The following is a 20300-nucleotide window of genomic DNA, read 5'->3' on the forward strand; positions in this document are numbered from 1 at the left end:
CTGATTTATTTTAATGGTAATGACATTTAATTGTTATACAAGACACAATTAACAAGATCCACATTAACACCACAAAATAACAAAGGTGTATAAAACATGAGCAGAGAGAATGACATTACAGTAATCTTATCAAGAGGTGACCAGGAAGTGAAGCACAGAACATGTGGACTGGACAGTTAGCTATAGAAACATGTTTTAGCATGCTAACATTTATTGATTAACAATTCATACGACTGGATGCTCTAGTTAAACAGGTATGTGGGAAGTATGTCAAAAAATGACTTAAAAATTTGACTCTGACCTTGAAATGATGATCAGACAAACAACACACTGGTTAACAGGATTTATCAAAGTGTGAATAAAAAATATTCCTTCAAGTAAAGAGGTCGGTCAAACTTTTTTACTTTCTTTCTTTTCTGTTTCTGCCTATATGAGCTCAACCAATTTGACAAGTCTTGTAGCAAAAGTGAAAGATTTTCCAAGTATTTGTTTTATCTTGAACCCAGCCTCCTGGTCAAAAGTCAGTATTAGTCCCTAACACAGATTTTTGTCACTGTTTTACTGTACAGAACTACAAATGACATTTCAGGACACTTACATGAGTGTTTTTTTAGATGACAGGAAACAAATGACTACTTAAAAATTAAAGCAGACTTTTTTCCTGCCACACACTGTATGTATGATGTATTGGTATATGCCTATATTAGCGTGGTCAAAGTTTTAAGAGTTGAGTTTTCCGACTCTTGTCTTTGTATCTTACTATAGTGATCATAGTGTATATATGTATATATCTATCTGGTGTACAAATCTGTATGTAACCTATTTCTGTGGGCGTGTGGGCCCATCTCAAAACTCAAAGCATTTATTATAGGTCCCAGTTCTTTAGATTTTCGTATTCATCAGTCGCCTGCAAATGCGATGTTATGGTCTCGGTTTGTGTTTATTTCACGTCCTATTCAACAGTCACGGTTTTCACTAGTAAGGTTAAGGGTTAAATATAAGGTTAAGCCAATCAGAAGAGCTAAAATGGCTTGTTACAGACAGAAGTGAAATTTAAATGGAAATAAGCATAATAAGTTCCCGTTAATTTCTTTAACCTACTCATTAAATTCATTCATACAATTGCTTTTACACCAGTCAGTTAGTCAGCTAATTATTTCATGATTAATATGCATATTTATTTTAGCTTACAGGTGACTTGGGGACAAAAATCCAGAGAGATGGCTCCATATTATTACAGTATTAGCAGTTATGTAATGAAACTGCAAATGTATTTAATATAGGTCAAACTATTCTGATGTCTGTGTGATTTCATGTTTCACAGAGAGCCGCGGAGAGCGTGCCAAAAGACTGTTCCGCCATTACACTGTGGGATCCTACGACAGCTTTGACGCTCCCAGGTAAGAGCTGCCATGCATCTAGCTGTTACTGATACCTGAGCTGAGCAGCTGCCAGTTTCATCAAAAGACACAGTGGTGTGCACAGATTCATTAAGCAGCAGGGGCACAGACAAACGCCTCCTAGCCACTCACAGGACAAGAGGAAGGGTTCGTTTACGGTGAGGTCACATCACAGTGGTACCCCACCTAACAGAGGGGCATTTGAGTTGAACACAAAAGCACTTTGGGGCACTTGGATTGACAAAAGAGACGTTTAGATGCTCCAGCTGCTTGTTAAGTGTGACCAGAATGATGCAAGAAAGTGTCCCATTGTGGATAAATAAAGGTTTAAACATGACTACTGCTGTTTTCTACCACTGGCCTCTGAGCAGCTCAGCTCAGGAAATGAGGGGTTATGTACTTTGCTAAAGAGCATGATGTGTCTCGTCAGTCCTCCCAGGGGGCACTGAGAGCTGACAGCCTTTTCATTATGACGCTGCTGCTTCACTGTTTAGACATACTGCACATGTTGGCAGGGGATTTGTTTGTATCGTAACATACTGTATCCATCTACCCAGATGATTCATAAGTTCCAGTGATACTTTGATGATGTGATGTGTTGTGAGTGATTCATGCAGCAGGATGACGATGTGTGACGGTTCGCTGCCTCCAGTCTAGAAGCTGATCTGCCTGCTGCTGAAGTTATCCTCCAGGCAGAGGTGTACCAGTTGTGTTTTGACTAGCAGGTTTTGCTGAATTTAACCTGTGCTGAGAGGTAAATTTGTGTCATATCAGGATTTTAGAGTAAGCTTCGTCTTTTTGATGTCTGCTTTTTGCCTCCAAGCTGCAGAGCTGCTTTGCTAGGTTGCAGATTTCAGGGTGGGCTGAACTTGTTGGTGCTTTTAGTGCACTTCGGTGACTAATACATCTGAAATTTCTTTGTGTTGACCGGAGTTATGAAATCACCAGATGATCATTACTGCCCCCGATGACCACGCAAGCTGAAGTAATGCATATGTATTAATGTTCTGTGGGACCGGCCAGAAATAATCTCAGAACAACAGCTGAGATCTTTAACTTTTGACAGAAGATTATTGTACTTTTCTGCGTTAATAGAGCTAGTCATCCACCCACTGTGACTTAATCAGCATCCGCTTTTACTCAGTGTTCGTTCTTAAAGGGCACCTTCACAGATGCAACAACTCGCCTGAGTTGAGTTGAAACTGTGGATATTTCAGTCAGTTACCTCACCCTGCCCCGTGCATACTTGTAGACTGGATATCAGTAATCAGTAACTGGTTTGTGACCATTTTTTAATCCCCAAACTTTAGCCTTTTGCATGCTTCTAAGTTGCTTTTTGGACCCTGAAGTGATGATATTTAAACGAGGGAATGCCAGGAGGCTTGTTGAGCAGGCCCTAGTATATGGGTGCTAATCAGTGAGTAACTAAGTAACAGACTAATATAAAAAAAATGAATTTCACTTACCAAAACTGGAGATAAATATCTTTGATAAGCTGTGGCAAACAGTAAACCAATCCTAAAATAGAAGGTGGAAAGATCCAGTTTAGTGACTCATATTGGTGGAGGTTAGGTCTTTCTATTAGCTATAGCTTCCTTGTTCAGCACACTAACTTTAAGCCTAGCCCCCAGCCTTTAAGGTTTTTTGGATAAATACAACAAAATAAAACCAGTACCGGTACCAACAAAAGAAGATTTATTCATAACACACAGAAAAGACCCAGGGAAACCGAGTTAATGATAAAAACTATAAAAAATAACGATAAAAACCGATGAAAACCCTGAAAACCATAAATTTCACACCCGAGCCTCAACTCTCACAGCCCGGTACCAAACGACTCACGGACTGGTACTGGGGTTGGGGACTGCTGCTGTAAAGTTTAGCTTTTTAACAGGGGAGTCTATGGGGACTCCCTTTTGGAGCCGCCCTCAAGTGGCCATTAGAGGAAGTGCAGTTTTTTGCAAAGGGCGTGATTTTCTAGCCTTCGAGGCTCCCACTAGTGTAATATTCTGGTCTGTAAAAGCACAAGTCTGAAACCAACGTCTTCCCATTAACTCGTCATTCACTGTGTGTCACAGCATCACGGTGAATTGGTTTCAGGTAAACTCTTTTCAGTGTCCAGAACTCGTACTCAACAAAGACGTATAAATAAAGCTATTATCAGTTAGATTATTCATTATTTATGTGAAGCCATGCCTCTTCTATCATTTTCACACTCATCATTATTCGTCTTGATTCCTCAACTTTAACCAAAAGGCCTACATTTGCTCTGACTGTGCTTCTCTCGCATACGCACGTTATCATTTATTATTAACTGGCTTTTCATCAACAGTGACATTTCATGGAAGCGACACACTCAGCAGTGCAAACTCAAACACATATGTTTGTACACACACACACACACACACTCTATAGCACACACACATCATGGATAATTAAAGGCGCGTTGTAGCAGAGATGCTGGTTTGGCCAGGCAGGCAGGCATGGCTGACTCAGAGCCGCCCTCACATGGGCCCACTTTCACAGCCTTTATCACTACATGTAATATCGCACCTATTCCTCCTTATATCCCTCTATATTTGGCCGTGTCTCCTGACCATCTCTGCATCCCTCCTTCGCTTTCTATTTATCACTGCATTGCTAACCCCCCTGTACTTTTTAATTTTCTTTCTATCACCCTCTCCTCCCTGTGGTGTCTCCATCTGGAGGTCAGACAGTGAAGGGCACTCAAATGGGAGCGGAGAGTTATCGAGGGGGAAGAAGTGCTCGGACAAAGGAAGACAGGAATTTCGTGTTCACAAATAGGTGGCAAGAGACATGAACTGTGTTTTATGGAAGCAACAGGAGGTCTGAGGAGGAAAAAGTTTACCCTTTGGCTTACTTTAAGTTTCTTCATCCTGATTGGAATGACCAAAGCAAGATAGCATCTTGTTTATGACGCTGACATTTACTTTTTAGCCAACATCAGCTGGAATTTATTGACAGTTAACTGGCTGATTGGTCGAATAGTTTAATTTTTCTCTTCCAAAGAAATTTCACTGATAAATTCTTTATCTTTAAAAAATGGACATTTTGGCTCTTGTATAGCTCGGGCTGGCAATAAAAAGTCGAAGAAGTTGTGTGCTAGAGAAGTAATTTTGAATGGATGAGTTTCTATTTTTGCCCCACTCTGACCAAAAGAAACAAACAACAACTTGAATTATTTGTACTGACTTTGAAGTAAATTCTCTCTTTGTAAAGTTTTCAAAAGCTTTACTTTCTCTAATACAGGATTTGTTTTGCGGACTGGAATGTCTGAGGCTAGCTTTGCAAATTGGAATGATATTCCTTTTCAACATACTGGCTCATCTCTTAGACACATCTTTGTAACTCCATCTTTATGTCTGTCAATTCTCCTGTTGAAACCTGGATATTCTTCGTAGCCTGACTTGGACAGAATGAGATAAACTGTGCCACTGTAGCAAAACCTGCCATCCTAAACCCACCAGTAGTACCATATCACCCCATTAGAGCACTTCGCTCTCGCACTGCAGGCTTTTCAGGCCCCTCTTCTGTGGAACCAGCTTCCAGTTTGGATTCGGGAAACAGACACTATCTCTACTTTTAAGATTAGGCTTAAAACTTTCCTTTTTGCTAAAGCATGTAGTTAGGGCTGGACCAGGTGACCCTGAATCCTGCAATAGGTATAGGATGCTGGGGGATTCCCATGATGCATTGAGTTTTTCCTTTTCAGTCACCTTTCTCACTCATTATGTGTTAATAGACCTCTCTGCATTGAATCATACCTGTTATTAATCTCTGTCTCTCTTCTACAGCATGTCTTCTATCCTGTCTTCCTTCTCTCACCCCAACCGGTCGCAGCAGATGGCCGCCCCTCCCTGAGCCTGGTTCTTTCTTCCTGTTAAAAGGGAGTTTTTCCTTCCCACTGTCGCCAAAGTGCTTGCACATAGGGGGTCATATGATTGTTGGGTTTTTCTCTGTATGCATTATCATTGGGTCTCCCTTACAATATAAAGCGCCTTAAGGCGACTGTTGTTGTGATTTGGTGCTATATAAATAAAATTGAATTGAATTGAATTGAACCAGTCAAAGCATAAAGCTTTCCCTCAGTTTTAAGGTATGATAGTTATAGTAAAAAGATCAAGTTCAATTTAGTTTTATTTATAAAGTGCCAAATCACAAAAACAGTTGCTGTTTTATATTTTAAGGTAAAGACCCTACAATAACAATGAAAGGGCCCTCTATGAGCAAGCACTTGGTGACAGTGGGAAGAAAAAACTCACTTTTAACAGGAAACCTCCAGCAGAGCCAGGATCAGGAAGGGGCAGCTGTCTGTTGTGACCGGGTGGGGGTGACAGAAGGGAGACAAGACCGAGTAAGAAGACTGAGATCAAAAATAATAATAATGAGTAAAGGCAAAGTGGTGTTTAAACGCATTAATTTATGTGATCAAGATCAAAAAATCTCGGTGATGAATGAGAAATGTGTATATCTCCGATGCCACTCAACTTTTGATATATATATTCCTAAATTCCTCTAAATAATTCCACATGTATCTTTTGTTTTTTTTTTCTTTTTGGACCTTGGTATAACGATCTTCAATATCCAAATTTAGCACAGTCAAAACAAGAAATGTGTGAACATTTGATTGCTACCATCATCATCACAGCACACATATTTTCAGCAGCGTCATTGCTGCTCTGTAATGAGCTGCATCCAATTAATTAAAGAAGCGTGCACACAGGAAGAGACTAGCAGCAATGTCGCAACCAGATAGTGTGGCGTGGCAATGAAATTCAGCAACAGGCAAAATTTGAAAGAAAGAAGGAAAAAGTAAATTCTTTTAATTGTAATATTTTTTAAATACTACCATAAACTAGCTACATTAAATTTTTAATAATTACTTTGTTGTCGGTGTCTGCTGAAAACACCTGTGTAAATTTGTTCATTCGTTGTTGACTTTGGTGAATGTGTTTATGTTTTCTCAAAGTGATTAAAAGGTTTTTGCACATAATCACGTCAGGTATATGATTCGTTTGGGCACTTGTTTATTTGTCTGTTTTGCAGGATTGTTACGATATCTGGATTGTAATTAAAATTTGTATCAGAGGTCAGTTTAGATTCATTGATTTGTTTGATTAAATGTAAAAGTGGAAAAACTGAACATTTTACATATCATACTGAAATAAGAACAACTGGGAGACATCATGTTGATGTTCTCAATATAATCCAGATCCAGACGTCCATCTGGACCCAAACTCAGCCTCTCTCAGGCTGTACAGAAAGACAAGCAAGAAGAGTGAGTTGAGCTCACTCAGCCATCCCATTCTTTCAAAAGGATTTCCTTAACATGAGAAGACACTGCATATATCTGAATCTGCACATGAACCCAAGTGCATATAGCAACTTGTGTATTGTTTTAAAGCATTTTTATTAACTCTGCTACTGTATTTAGGCTGCCTTTGCTACATGCTTAACTTTAAACTGGCTTTAAAATCTTTAAAAGCCCCTACACTTGGGCTCTCAGTGAAAGAGATGAAAGCTAAACTGGCAGATCATTAGCTCTCAGTGTCATTATCACAGATGCGCTGAGCAACTGCACACAATCTGTACATGAGACTCGTCTTTTGGGCCAACAGCGGGTCAAATAAGGACGAGCGGCGCACAGAGAACATCCCGTTAAACGCTCTTGTGGTGGTTTGTCATGTCTTGTTAAGAACATGCTTTGCTGTAGATAAACTGCACACACACATACACACACACACAGGATAACAGAGGACAGACTGACAGGCTGAAAAACAAAAACACATGATCATGTGGACCTTCTGTCAACATTTGCTTCCTGCCCCACCTCTCCCCCTCTCTTCCTCTCTCTCTCTCCCTCATCACACATGCATGGACACACATATTATACACACAAATTCACAGTGGTATGGCCTGACATGCACGGAGAGTAACAAATGGGCAGGCATGCGAGAAAAGAGAGGATAAGAGCTGTGATCGTCCTTGGATGCAGGAGGGAGGCAAGAGGATGAGAGAGAAAGGGATTGAGCAAACGTAGATATAGAGAGAGAGAGAGAGAGAGAGAAGGGAGAGAAGGAAGGAGGGAGGGAGGGAGGGTAAGACGGCATAACAACTACGACATACGTGGACGGAGCCTCTGACTAAGAGATGATGTGAGTGCCTATTTGGGAGAATCTGTACCTCTCCTCTCTCTTTCTCTCCCCCTCCTCCTCCTCCTCTTCCTCTTCCTTCTTCCGCCACTCATCCACCAGCTGTTTCTCTGTCCTCTCTCCGCTTCCTGTCTGCATCGATGCCCACCCACCCCCGTTTGCAAGACCCTCTCATTCATGCTTCGTTTACAGCAAATGTGAGGAGAGGGGGGGGGGCGACGCATGTTTGAGTGTGTGCATGGTTTATGTGAGGTATGTGTGTGTGTGCATGTTAGAGGCAGCAAAGAATAGAAGAAGAAAAAAAACAGGGGGTGGGTGAGGTTAGTTAAGTGTGATTTATAGGCATGCGGGGTCAATAACAGCAGGAGGACAGCAGAAGAGGCTCCAGGACAAACTGTACAAACTCAGATTTATTTTTATTACACACACAAGCCAAGTGGATTCTTTACATTTTAAAAAAATTGTGTAATGTTAGATAATTTAATTTGCCTTATCTTTTCATATTGTGTCTAACAATGGTAATACCTTTTTCAGTAATGTGAGAGGCCTCTGTCATTCCCTCGATAGCAGACTTATCAGAGTCACATCCATTTTTATGAATGGGAAATCATGACAGTGATAAATAGGCAGAGTGAATACTATACATATAAACTATAGGAAGTGGAGGAGTGAGGGGAAGTGTGCGAAGGGGAAGAGTGTGTACGTGTTTTTGGGGGCTGTGTGTGAGTTAACTGCATGAATGCTGCCATGCCTGGACTGTATGTGTGTGTTTGTGTGTGCATGAAGCCCCCCCCGCGGAGAAACCCAATCACCTCTTTTTCTCGCTCTCTTCCTAAATGCCCTCAGTTCTCTCTTTCTCTCTCTCTCTCCCTTTCTCTTTTTAAGCCACCTTATTCTCCTTCCTCTCCCCCTCCTTCTCTTTTCTCTCCCTCTCTCTCTCTCTCTCGCTCTGTGTCGCAGTCACAGCGAACCATCTCCATCCCTCACTCTCTCTCTCATTCCTCCTCTCTCTCTGTCTTAAGTATGAAGGGGCTGGGAGTGCTCGGCCCTCTCCCTCTCCCTTTCCCTTCTTCCATTTCTCTCTCCTCCTCTTCCTCCTCCTCTCCTTCTCCTCCTCTCTCGCGGCTCGCGCTCTCTACTGTCTCGCTGGAAGACGAGAAGGAGAAGGAGCAGGAGAAGGAGGAGGAGGAGAGGGAGGGGAGGAAATGGCGATGGGGGCATGCGGCGAGGAGGATCTCTCCCTCTCCCTCTCCCTCTCTTCTTCCTGGCCATCGCTCGGCCCTGTGAATAGGAGCGTCTGGTTCATTTACAGGTACCTGCCATGGCTTTTTATACCCCCCCTACCCTCTGCTTCCTGCCTCTCTTTTCCCCCCTCTTCCTCCAGTTGCCAGGGGGGAGGAGATGGAGGGGCAGAGGGAGGGATGCATGCATGTGGACATCATGGATGGCAGGGCAGGATCGATTAGATAGACTGACAGATGTTACAAAGCATGCCTGCAGACAGATGTTTGTGATTCAGCGTGCCTGAGTGTGAGTGTGTGTGATGCATGTGTGTGAAGACGGACGAGTGCTGCTGCTGCACAGCCCGGTGTATGAGCAGTGCAGTCGTTCTGTGTTTCGCTGTATGAACATGTGTGTGTCATCCTCTTTCTCTCTGCTTTGAATCGCTCTCTGTTCTCTCAACTGTTCTCTTGCAATGCTGCACCGGGAGAAGTGACGCTTGCTGCTTTTACTGACGTGCAGATTGATAGCGTGTTTGTTTGCGTGCATGCATGCCAATGTCTGTGTGTTTGTATGTGTGTGCGCGCTCTGGATAGATGGATGGCATGTTTGCTGCTGCCCATCTAAGACAAAAAAAAAAAAAGGTAAATGGCAAGCAAATTACCCCCCGTCCCCCCATATTGGCTGGTTGATTGTATATGTTCTTGTGTCCTGTTTGCTGTGTGGCGTGTTTCTGTATGTTTACCAGAATGTACGTACATGTGTCCGTGTGTGAGAGAGATAAAAAAGGGGGGACTGCCGACAGAAAGGAAACAGCGCATGGTGAGGGAGTTTTAAGGATGCAGCATGCATTACAAGTTCCAGCTTCTCTCTGACACCTCTATGGAAGCCTGCTTGGCCAAACCTGTTTAATGCCTTGGCTTCCTACCTATGCAGCATGAGACACACTCTACACTGTGCTGCATTGTCCAGCTCAATCGCTTTCTGATGACAACACTGTGTCCTGGGTCAGTGGCTGGATCCTCTGAGCGATGCAGTGCACAGAGGTGTATCTGAGCGCCTGAACCTCTTCCTCCTCATTAAATGAGACGGCAGAAGCTCACAGTCTGAAACCTGTGTTGTGTTCAGGTATCAACTTGAGAAGAAAACAATCTCCAAAAACTAAAAAAAAAAAGAAAAGTGGAGATTTAATCAGGGATACGTTTAATTAAATCCGCTCACAGGTTTGACAAGCACACATAACTTGGAAATAATGTTAAGATTTTTCTGTAATTCTCTAACATGACCAGACTGCTAACAACAAGTGTTCATGGCTGGCTTCTGTCATTGGGACACTGAACCAAATTCCTTGTGTACAACTGATTGGTAATTATCTGACTAATAAAACTTGCTTGAGCAGTTTGTTGACCAGCATGGTGAAAGATTCCAAAGATGAGTAAAATTAGGCTGCATTTGCAGTAGCTTTTAAATGGGTAGGTTTTTTTATTGATGTCCAAAGAAGTCACATGTCGATAAACTAAGTAAGTGACTTTTGATCGCACTCATCTTCCACTGACTAACTTTTAATTAAAAATGTAAATAATTTAAACTGTTTGGTTCTTAAACTTTTGATACAATATTCCACATTTCTCTGCATTTTTTATTTTTATTTATTTTATTTTTATTTTTTTATATTCCCAAATACTGATTGATTAATAGCTCTGGGTTTGGGCACTCATAATGCATCATTTGTTTTCAGAAATAAAAGCCTCAACTTTCAGAGCTTATTCATGGGGTATATCATAGATGTAACACTTCTTGAAGGATCTTTTTCTGTAGTGTTACCTCTCTTCTAAAACTTGAACAAATCTATGAAAACTTTGTGATCAGTCATTTATTTTTTGGCCATTTGTAAAGATGCCATATTTAAGCTGCTTTAACGTCTGCAAGCCACTTTGCAACCCTCTCCACTGCTTCTCCTTATCATTGCTGTAATCACATCTGTTGTCATCAGTGCCTCCTCTCTTCTGTTCTCTGGTCTCACTGCAGCTGCTGCTTTTGAAGATTACAGCCATGCCACTTAATATAAAGGACTGCAGATGAAATAAAAACCACCTTTTGACTATAAACCTTTTCAGTAAAGAAATAAGTTACCTGCACATAAGTCAATGACTTGTTGCTTATGTTGTATGTCGAGACAGAGCAGGTTAACCCAGCGTCAGTCTGATGTCTGTGTGCATTTAACAGTTCTGACAGGTCATATTTTATAGAAAATATGCTACGCTGTGCAATTCTATGGATGAATGCGATTTTTGCTACTGCTCATTCCTACCTTATTTTTTTGGTAATTATGCCTATTGCCGTATTGCGTGCAAAGTCATTAACTTGGTCCTTCATTTGAGATCTGTGCTGGGTAGCAGAAATGGACAGAAACGGATGAGAATAACAAAGAGACACAGCCTTGGCACAGATAGAGAGGCTCTCACAGCTTGTAGAGTACCATGCACTCAATGGACTGAGAGAAAAAGATCAAGAGGGGGAAATGTGATTAGAAAAAAAAGTTACTGTATGATTAGAAGTTTGGAGAACAAGGGCAAGAAGCCAATATTGAGAGCTTTATGGAAAGGCCGTCAGGATGGAAAAATGTAAAATAAGGAAAAAGCCAGTAAAGAGAAAAAGAGAGCGGGATGAACAGATGGAGTGGGTTGGGACTATTTTGGTGCACGGTGGGATTATCAGCAAGTGGTTACAGTATGTTACAGCTGAAACGTGTTTTATGTATATACCTCTCTGACTCACTTGGTGACTGAGCGGTTGCTTGTATGGCCTTTTCATTCATAACAACAAGCTTTGCATACCTCTGAGGTTGTGGTGGACCTTAGATTGTCTCATATGTCTGACCTCTGTGCTAACAGGACAACAAAAGCGTCTGGTTATGAAAATATAATGCACAAATATGTAGTATCTAAATTTGCTTGCCCTTCATGTTGTGAACCACTGTGTTCAGTGATGTAAGAAGTGATTATATTGTCTACATAAACCATTATAAAGAAAACAGCCAAGGTTTTAATAACCAGGAAGTAGGGCTGCCACAAACGATTATTTTGATAGTCGACTAGTCACCGATTATTTTTGCGATTAGTCGACTAATCAGATCATCATCCATTGGACGTACAGCGTACAGCTTATTGCACCAGCAGCATCTGCTCTTATATAACTATCATTAGCTTACAGCTTGAAGTGTTTGTGCTAACTAAAAATAAAGACAAGATGGTAGTTTATTAATTTTTAATGAAATTTGCAGATTATTTTGGTGAAGTTTAATAAACTCCTTGCTTTCTAAAATATAACAAGACACCGGAGTATATTCTCCAGCGTCTCACACTTCTGACAATCAGCTGTCTGCTTGACAGTTTTAGCTGTGCAAAAACTATAACTTTAATCTCAGCCAAACCGATTCACTCAGGAACAAATAAAATACTAAAGAAAGCCAAACAATAACATTTTTAAGTTATCTAAGTGACTTATATATATGTTTAACCTGACTAGCGAAAGACGGCGGTGGGTTTGAAAACGATTTGCCGGGAGTCCGGTGTTCTCACGGCTCTAGTTAGCCTTGCCCCCGCCTAGCTAACGAGCTAGTGGGTAACAGACGTCTCCGAAAACGTCGGAGCGCTTTTGAAAATATGCGGTGTCTTGATAAACTGAGCAGATATTTGAGGTTTACACAGCTACATTCTCGCCTGAAAATATGTTAAACGTTTATTTTGTGACCCAGAAAGAATAATAAGAGTAAAGTTAAAACTAACTAGCTGCCGCCATTGTTGACAACTGCGCTATGAATTCTGGGACACAGCTTCTTCTTCTTCGGGGTTTAACGGCAGCTGGCATCCTTGTACATGCAGTGCTGCCATCTTCTGTTTCAGTCCGTTATTACACTCTTAAATCCTACTACCGGTACTCATTCCTGCGTCCTTTGTGATCTTACAAAGCTTCAAACGATGCGTAGACTATCAAATTAGTCGTCGACGATTTTAATAGTCGACATAATCGTGACTAGTCGACTAATCGTGGCAGCCCTACCAGGAAGTATCAGAAGGAAAAAAAGTACTCGTCGAGAAAAATGTCCTCGGTGATTATATATTAAAATTTTGGAGTATTGTGTGTTCAGCACTGCTGGCTGATAAATCATCGTATCTTTGTCATCACAAAGTAAATATAAAGACAAACACTGAAATGCAATGACTGTGAATAAAAGTCCTTTTATGTACTTGTGTAGTTACCTCATACCAGGAGGCTCTGGGTTCGAACCTGCTGGGATCTTTCTGGGTGGCCTTTCTCTTGTGTTGGGCACATTGGTGATTCTGAATTGCTCTTTGTTTTGTGTGTTTTTGTATGTTAGCCTATCCAGTGTAAGCTGGCCTTAGAGCTATTAGTTAGCTTAAGCATAACTTTGTTTTCTGTGTGTTGTCTTTGGACATACATGGTGTTGAGAGAGTTTCTGTAACCATAACTGTAAAGAGTAAGTTTAAAGGAAATGCTGTTATACTTGAACTTCAGTAAATGCACTTCTATCACACCTCAGGCTGCTTACACTCCATCTGTGCCACAGCACAGAACAGAAACTATACTATACTATATGAGCCGCACCTGTGAGCATGCAGTGCCTGTTCTCTGCTGTCAGTGACTAATAGTTTACCATTACATAGCTTGGCTCTGGTGTGGACCTACCCAAATTTCCCTGCGTCCAGTTCTAGCTGTTGCTGAGGCAACAAGCAGCGCCATAGAACTGTATATAGCATCTCTGACTGAGGTTCTGGTAAAAACTGGCTCCATGCTCACTGTCAAAAAGCATACACGAAAGTGAAGCGCAAAAAGACACGATTCTAAGTCATCACTGTACTTGTACTGGCATAGATTGCAATTTAAAGGTGGTTAAAGTTTGGCTAAGATTAACTAGTTTTAGGCTGGAACTACAATATTCCAGGAATAAACCTTTACCTTTGATCCCTCTCTAATGTTTTCAGGAGCAACATATTTCAGAGTATATAAAATGCCAGTCACATTAGGCTTTATATTAGATCTGCTATAATTTTAAGCCCCTTTTATAGCTACCTTGGAAATATAATGAATGACAAACTCTGAAGTCTTGGAGGTGGACTTTTCTGGATGTTAGACTTTAAAAACATAAATAGGATGCTATGATATAATTTCATTTGAAAACAAATTCTTGAGCAGATATTAATAATATCAAAAAAATCTAAGCTGAAGTATAACCTCATACAGAGCACCTGTTTCACACCCATACACAGCTGATAGGAGTTTCAGGTGATGTAACCGCAGGGGGGAAGTTGGGATCGTGAAGACTGGACTGGAGTGGTATAGTTGAAAAAAGGTTGATGTGATGTGCTTTTCCAACCATCATCGTGAATGAGCAACGATGTACAGCACGTGTCTAACCATCATACTCTGTGTCTCCTCTGTCTCCTCTCTGGTAGTGACTATATAATCAAGGAGAAGACAGTGCTTCTGCAGAAAAAAGATAGCGAGGGTTTTGGCTTTGTCCTAAGAGGTGCAAAAGGTAAGACATGAGCACGCTCACAAAACCTTACTGAAAATACAGTATCTTACACGCAGTGCTAATGCAATCTCATATTGTCACACCATCTTCAGCTCAGACTCCTATCGAAGAGTTTACCCCCACCCCGGCCTTCCCTGCCCTGCAGTACTTGGAGTCAGTGGATGAGGGAGGTGTGGCCTGGAGAGCCGGTCTCAGGATGGGGGATTTCCTAATAGAGGTAGTGATTATCATTATTTATTATTTATTATAGTCATTATTTACCAGTGAATCTGATTTCCAAAGTCAGAAAACTTGATTAAAATGCTATATCTGCAACTGAATCACCATGAAAATCAGCAGATGAGGAGAAGCAATCTAGACAAGTGTGAGTGTGAATAAAAAGACATTACAGTAGACTACTTCTACCCATTTCCTGGTTTGTATTTTTATTCTGTAGTTTGCTAAAGTAGCTCTATAGTTAAATAAAAAGGTCATTATTTGTCTTTTACTAAGCTTTGGTGCAGATCATCAGTTTTCCTCTTCCTTTAAGCCAACTTTCATTGACATCACACAGAATCAAGAGTAGCAAAAAACAAAAAGTTTGAAACAATTCCTTGTGAGCCAAAGCTAACAAAGAACAATTTTTATAAATAGTGATGTGTAGAAACTCTAAACTACAAGTGCTTAACGTTGTCAACCATCTGGTTCACTGACATGCTGTAAATGAAGGGGAAAGTTATAAAAATGAATTTTCTTAAAAGAAATAAATATCTACACCTGTGTTGTGCCCCAGGTCAACGGTCAGAATGTGGTGAAAGTTGGTCACCGGCAGGTCGTCAACATGATCCGGCAGGGTGGTAACAGCCTCATGGTCAAGGTTGTAATGGTAACCCGCAACCCTGACATGGAGGAGGGTTCAAGGAAGAAAAGTAAGAGTCTGCTTTCTTCTTCCTGGAGTGCCATCCTGTTCTCATTCCTAGGGTGTCAAATTTGACATTGACAAAATGTCACTATTTGACACTTACAGACGACTGCGCAAGATGTCCTTTGCTGTGGCACACAGGTCTATCATAATGCATAGACAACTCTCTCACTTCCAGCTCTCGCAGAGCCATGTTTAATCACTGTGTAGGCATCATTTGTCAATTTGCAGGGTTAATGTTTGAAGAAGTATATTTAAAGCAAAGGCACAGTCTAACAGAGCTAACCGAGAAGTTTTCTGTGCCTAAACCAACCAACAAGTGAAAGCTCCCAGATGGGAAACACGGTTCAACTACAAATGAGTTTTAGTTCATCTTTAGATTATTTTGGGTTTTTTTTACTGTAGGAAGTCAAAGTCCTAATTGTGGTTAAAATCTGACTAAATAACCAGCCCTACCAGACACCCCACAGATGGTTGAAAAACTGTGATGCAGCACAAACTGCCATCATCTGAATGGACAAAAACTGTGGTCTCACCTTTAAAAACACTCTCTAAAAGTGTTTGTATAATTTTCCTGTGCAGGCTTGAATCATATGCTGGCTCCCTAAATTGGCACTCAACCATCATAACCAGTGCCAAAGGACATCTTGTGGATATCTCAGTGATGCCAGCGGCATCTGACGGGACGGCAGTATATGGGATGAGAACACGTTGGTGTTGGCTGCTGTTGATGAATTCTGGTCCTAATTGAACCTTGTTCGTGAACAGCTTGACTGACCACTGCTTCCTTTTCTCTTCACTCTCCTCCAGTCCCCCAGCAGAGTAAAAGGCTGAGCACTCCAGCTATTGCCCTGCGGTCCAAATCAATGACGTCAGAATTGGAGGAGATGGGTAAGAAACTAGTTTAAACCACTGTTTTTTTTAAAAGAGATGAATTGAAACAAGTAAGGGGAGCTAGGAAGATGTAGACAAAGAAGCGGGGTTCTGTACTGGGTAGAAACAGATTGAGGTGGTGTTGAATGATAGGACAGTGTGAAACCAGAGTTGGGGGTTGTTAAAGATGCTGTAAGTGTGAAGGAGAGTTGAGCAAGGGCTAAATTTAGATGGCAAGACAGTAGTGAGGAGAGAGCGCACTTATTCAGTGATAGAAACTAGCAGGAAAGAAGATTGGCTGCCGCCATGGATGACAGTCTCAATGCATTTCACTGTTCTTTCAGAGGTTCCACACTGTCACTTCCAGCACCCCCACTACAGGTAACCCCACCCAAAACGAGTGTCGCCATCTACCCTGTGATCCCTCTCTCACTGCCCGCTTCTCTTGCCTCTTACCCCTTGCACCCCTTACTGCTCCCTGGCCCCGCCCACTTAACCCCAGCACCCACAGAGTAGCCTACCAGCCCCTCTGCTCGCACTCATGCTGACACTCAGCAAGCATTTGTCGCCAAGGTAACACTGAAACTGCAAAGGTATCACCTGAACAGAGTTTGCGGGTGCTACATGCATCAGAGCGAGGTGTCTGGTCTTAATACATCTGTGAGAAAGTTGCAAAATAGCCACTCCATTTTTTAATTTATTTATTTTTTTGTTGAAAATCTCTGTTATTGATTTGGAAGAAAATCACACCAAGGATAAAATTATTGAGATGAGTAATTTTTGAAAAAAAAAAATTGAAAGAAAGAAAAAAAAAACTTTGTTCCAGGTCTGTTGCTATGGTGACTGCATTATGTGTGGCTATGCCATCTCTATTTGAGGCAAAATAGTGGGAGGAGAGTTGCTGATCAGAACGCTGGCCAGTATTTTACTGCTGATTGGGTTATATCTTCCAAGCACTTAAAACGCTCTGGTTCTGAGCATGCCCAGTTAACGGCTAATAATATATGAAAGCTGATGACATGAGAATAAGTAGAATGATCAGCTAGGCTTTGTTAGGTAGTCTCAGATCTGTTTTTATAAACTCTTGAGCTCCTTGCATTGTTGACCCATATGTGCTATCCAGAGCTATACACACTCTTCTACATGATGTCGCTGCATATACACTCTCCAGGGGCCAGTGTCAAAAAAATATCTGGGCTTGTTTTAGTGGTTTTACCTAACATGCAAAAGATCCCTGGTTTCATCCTGGCAGGAGATGCCCCCTCTGGGGCGTCCAGTTTAATCATTTTCAAGTAGCTTGTTCTTCTTATTATTCTAGTCTTGTCCAAATCAGGATCAGACTTGATGAACCTGAGTGTAGAGATTAGGCTTTTGCTTAATTCCACCCCCATCTCCTCCCCTCACCTGCCCTGTTTTTGTGGTGTGATCTCACCTGACCACCCAAAGCATGAGCACCCAGTCTGACACACAAGTGCAGGTTTCCTAAACCCCTTAACCCACTTTCCTACTGTCCCAATGCTCACTATAGACTCCTCAATCTTACCAGTAACACTGTATGTATGATCTGATCCTTACAGTTTCACTCCAAGCAACAAAAGTGTTAATGCACACACAATAATAGTCATATTAATATTGTTGCTTTTAGTACTGTTCACCTAGCAAGTGAAGGATTCCCTTCCTGATGCAACTCCAAATCCATTTGGGGTTGCATCAGGAAGTGGATTCTGTATAAAAATATGCTGAGCTACCAAATGTGGCGACCCCTTATGAATGAGGGAGGAGCCAAACTAAGCTTAAGAAACATACAAGCATATGCTGCATAATTTGTAACCACTCTATTGTATATCTTTTTCACAATTCCTAACAAGGTATCTGCATCGATATTATCTATTTATGTGTTAATTTAAAACAAGAAAAATCTGTCAAGCCTTATATACTGTTATCATATGATCATACCGGGTTTTTGGCCTGAAAACTTCGTGCCCAGCCAGGGCAGAAGAAAGTCTTTCCACTTTGGAGTGGTTTTTTAAATGTCTCTGGGCAACTATTCTGAAACTCCTGTACTAATTAAGTGAGAATGTATCCATAACTATAACACCATTGGCCACTGGGACATAAAAACTGCATGAAATTTGATGAAAAAAAGAAGTTTAGATTCAGGCTTGAAAACTTTGCCCCAGAATATTATACTTCTGTAGAAAAGTTGCACGATATTATGACTTCACCAACAGCAGAGCACTCAAGTTATAGATATAGTAAGCCAAGAACAATGTCAAAAAGTGCATTTACGACATCTTTGCTTTGATAACAAGGAGCTTTACCTTATGCGAGGCAACTAAATCTGCCGTGAACCTCTGCTGTCTGCATGTGTCAGTATAACAAAATGAATACCATAGTTGAGTCCCAGTTCGACTATTTTATTGGCTTATTCTAAGGGCAGAGGTGGGACAACCGCCATCTTTGGGGTTACAGTAGTCTCCCATGGGTGCTGTTCACTATACTCCATGGCGATGCTTAGCATGTAAATCTAATCTCTCTTTATCTAAAGTCTGACTCAATATAAAGTGCATTCGTCCTTTAATACCATACCATACCATACCAACTTTATTTCTAAAGCACTTTAACATAAAACCAGGGTTTCACAAAGTGCTGTACATGTTAATAGCATACGTAAAGAAAATTAAAATGAGATACGATAAAATAAATAGATACAATAAATTAAAACATGTTAAAACAAATTGAGTCAACCCCTCTAATCAATGCCAAAGGCTTCAGCGAATAAATATGTTTTAAGAAGACTTTTAAATTCAGAGACAGAAGAGGCCTGCCTAACATGCAAGGGCAGATCATTCCACAACTTTGGAGCAGCTACAGCAAAAGCACGATCACCTTTAAATTTATACTTAGTTTTCGGTACCTTAAGGAGCTGCTGATTGGCGGACCTAAGGGAACGGGCAGGTGTATATGGTTGTAGTAGCTCCGAGAGGTAGGGGGGGGCCAGGCCATTAAGAGATTTAAAAGCAAATAAGAGAATTTTAAAAACAATCCTAAAATGTACAGGTAGCCAGTGGAGTGAAATTAAAATAGGGGTAATGTGCTCAAACTTTTTTGTTCCAGTTAAAAGACGTGCTGCAGCATTTTGCACAACCTGCAGGCGCCTAATGGACGCAACTTTAATAACCAAAGTTGAGATCTGGTTTCTTCATTTGCACTTGAATCTGGTTGCTTGTGCCTCCTCTACTAAATCAAGGTGAGAGGAGCACAATGTGTGATGAAGCCATGTCAGCCGCTGCCATATGCTTACTCTAATGCATTAGAATTCATTTAGCTGTGATGCTTATTAAACTATCTCACCCCTGTCATTGGTGCAGTGTCCCGGTTCAGCTAGAAGTCATGCTGCAAGATAACAAGGGCATTAAAACCAGAGTGATCCTGCGGTGCACTTTATTCAACAAATTGTTGTTTTCTTGACAGTAATTACATTCAAGCTTTGTTTAAATATGTTTGGACACTTGTTTCAATAAAAATATGGCTTATTTTGAAAAGATGTGTGCAGTGTAGATTTTGTGAGAGATGAAACAAACACAAGCACAGAAACCCTTCATAGCTGGTTTAACCATTGTGCATTAGATTTAATTGCTGTTTAATCAAGCTCAATAAACCACACATTATGAAATATAACTGCTCAAGTATGAGTAGCGCAGATGAGCACCCCCCCCACACACACACACACGCATACACATACACAAACTCACTCAAACCAGCGAATGCTAAGGGTCACCTTTAATTCCTCGACTTTCCTCCTGCCTGTTCACTCGGTTAACCACTAACTCTGCTTTTCTTTGTCTCCTTTGTCCTCACTCCCCTGCTGACGGGATCTTAACCATTTCACAGTGGAGAGAGGTGGGAGTTGGCTTCAGTCTGCTTCCAATAGTGTGTGTGTTGGTCAGAGCATATTGTATGTGTGTACAGCATATTTACTGTAACACTAGTGTGCATGCTTTAGCCGTCCTAAAGCGTGGGTGTGATGCACGTTGTTTTACATCGAAGATCGAAAAAGCTTGGAGAGGTGACTCAGTTTGTCGGGCTCTGGGGAATATGATTAGTATTCACATTAACAACGCTATTGCACTTTCAATCCTGCCAAAACTTAAGTCTCCTTTTGTCCTCCT

At 41.2% G+C, this 20300-nt stretch overlaps 1 protein-coding gene across 1 annotated transcript in view; it reads left to right on the forward strand.

Moving 5' to 3' along the window:
* Window positions 1-20300, forward strand: part of shank1 (SH3 and multiple ankyrin repeat domains 1) — a 103441-nt gene that overhangs the window by 68334 nt on the left and 14807 nt on the right. The window contains exons 15-19 of the mRNA XM_085272031.1: window positions 1325-1400; window positions 14272-14354; window positions 14447-14571; window positions 15127-15262; window positions 16066-16146. Of these exons, the coding sequence (XP_085128157.1) occupies window positions 1325-1400; window positions 14272-14354; window positions 14447-14571; window positions 15127-15262; window positions 16066-16146 (501 nt within the window). The remainder of the gene's footprint in view (window positions 1-1324; window positions 1401-14271; window positions 14355-14446; window positions 14572-15126; window positions 15263-16065; window positions 16147-20300) is intronic.

The sequence above is a fragment of the Mchenga conophoros genome, linkage group LG4 (assembly GCF_057382185.1).
Source record: "Mchenga conophoros isolate Kocher_MC1m ecotype Shallow Benthic linkage group LG4, M_conophoros_male_GT1.1, whole genome shotgun sequence".
NCBI lineage: Eukaryota > Metazoa > Chordata > Actinopteri > Cichliformes > Cichlidae > Mchenga > Mchenga conophoros.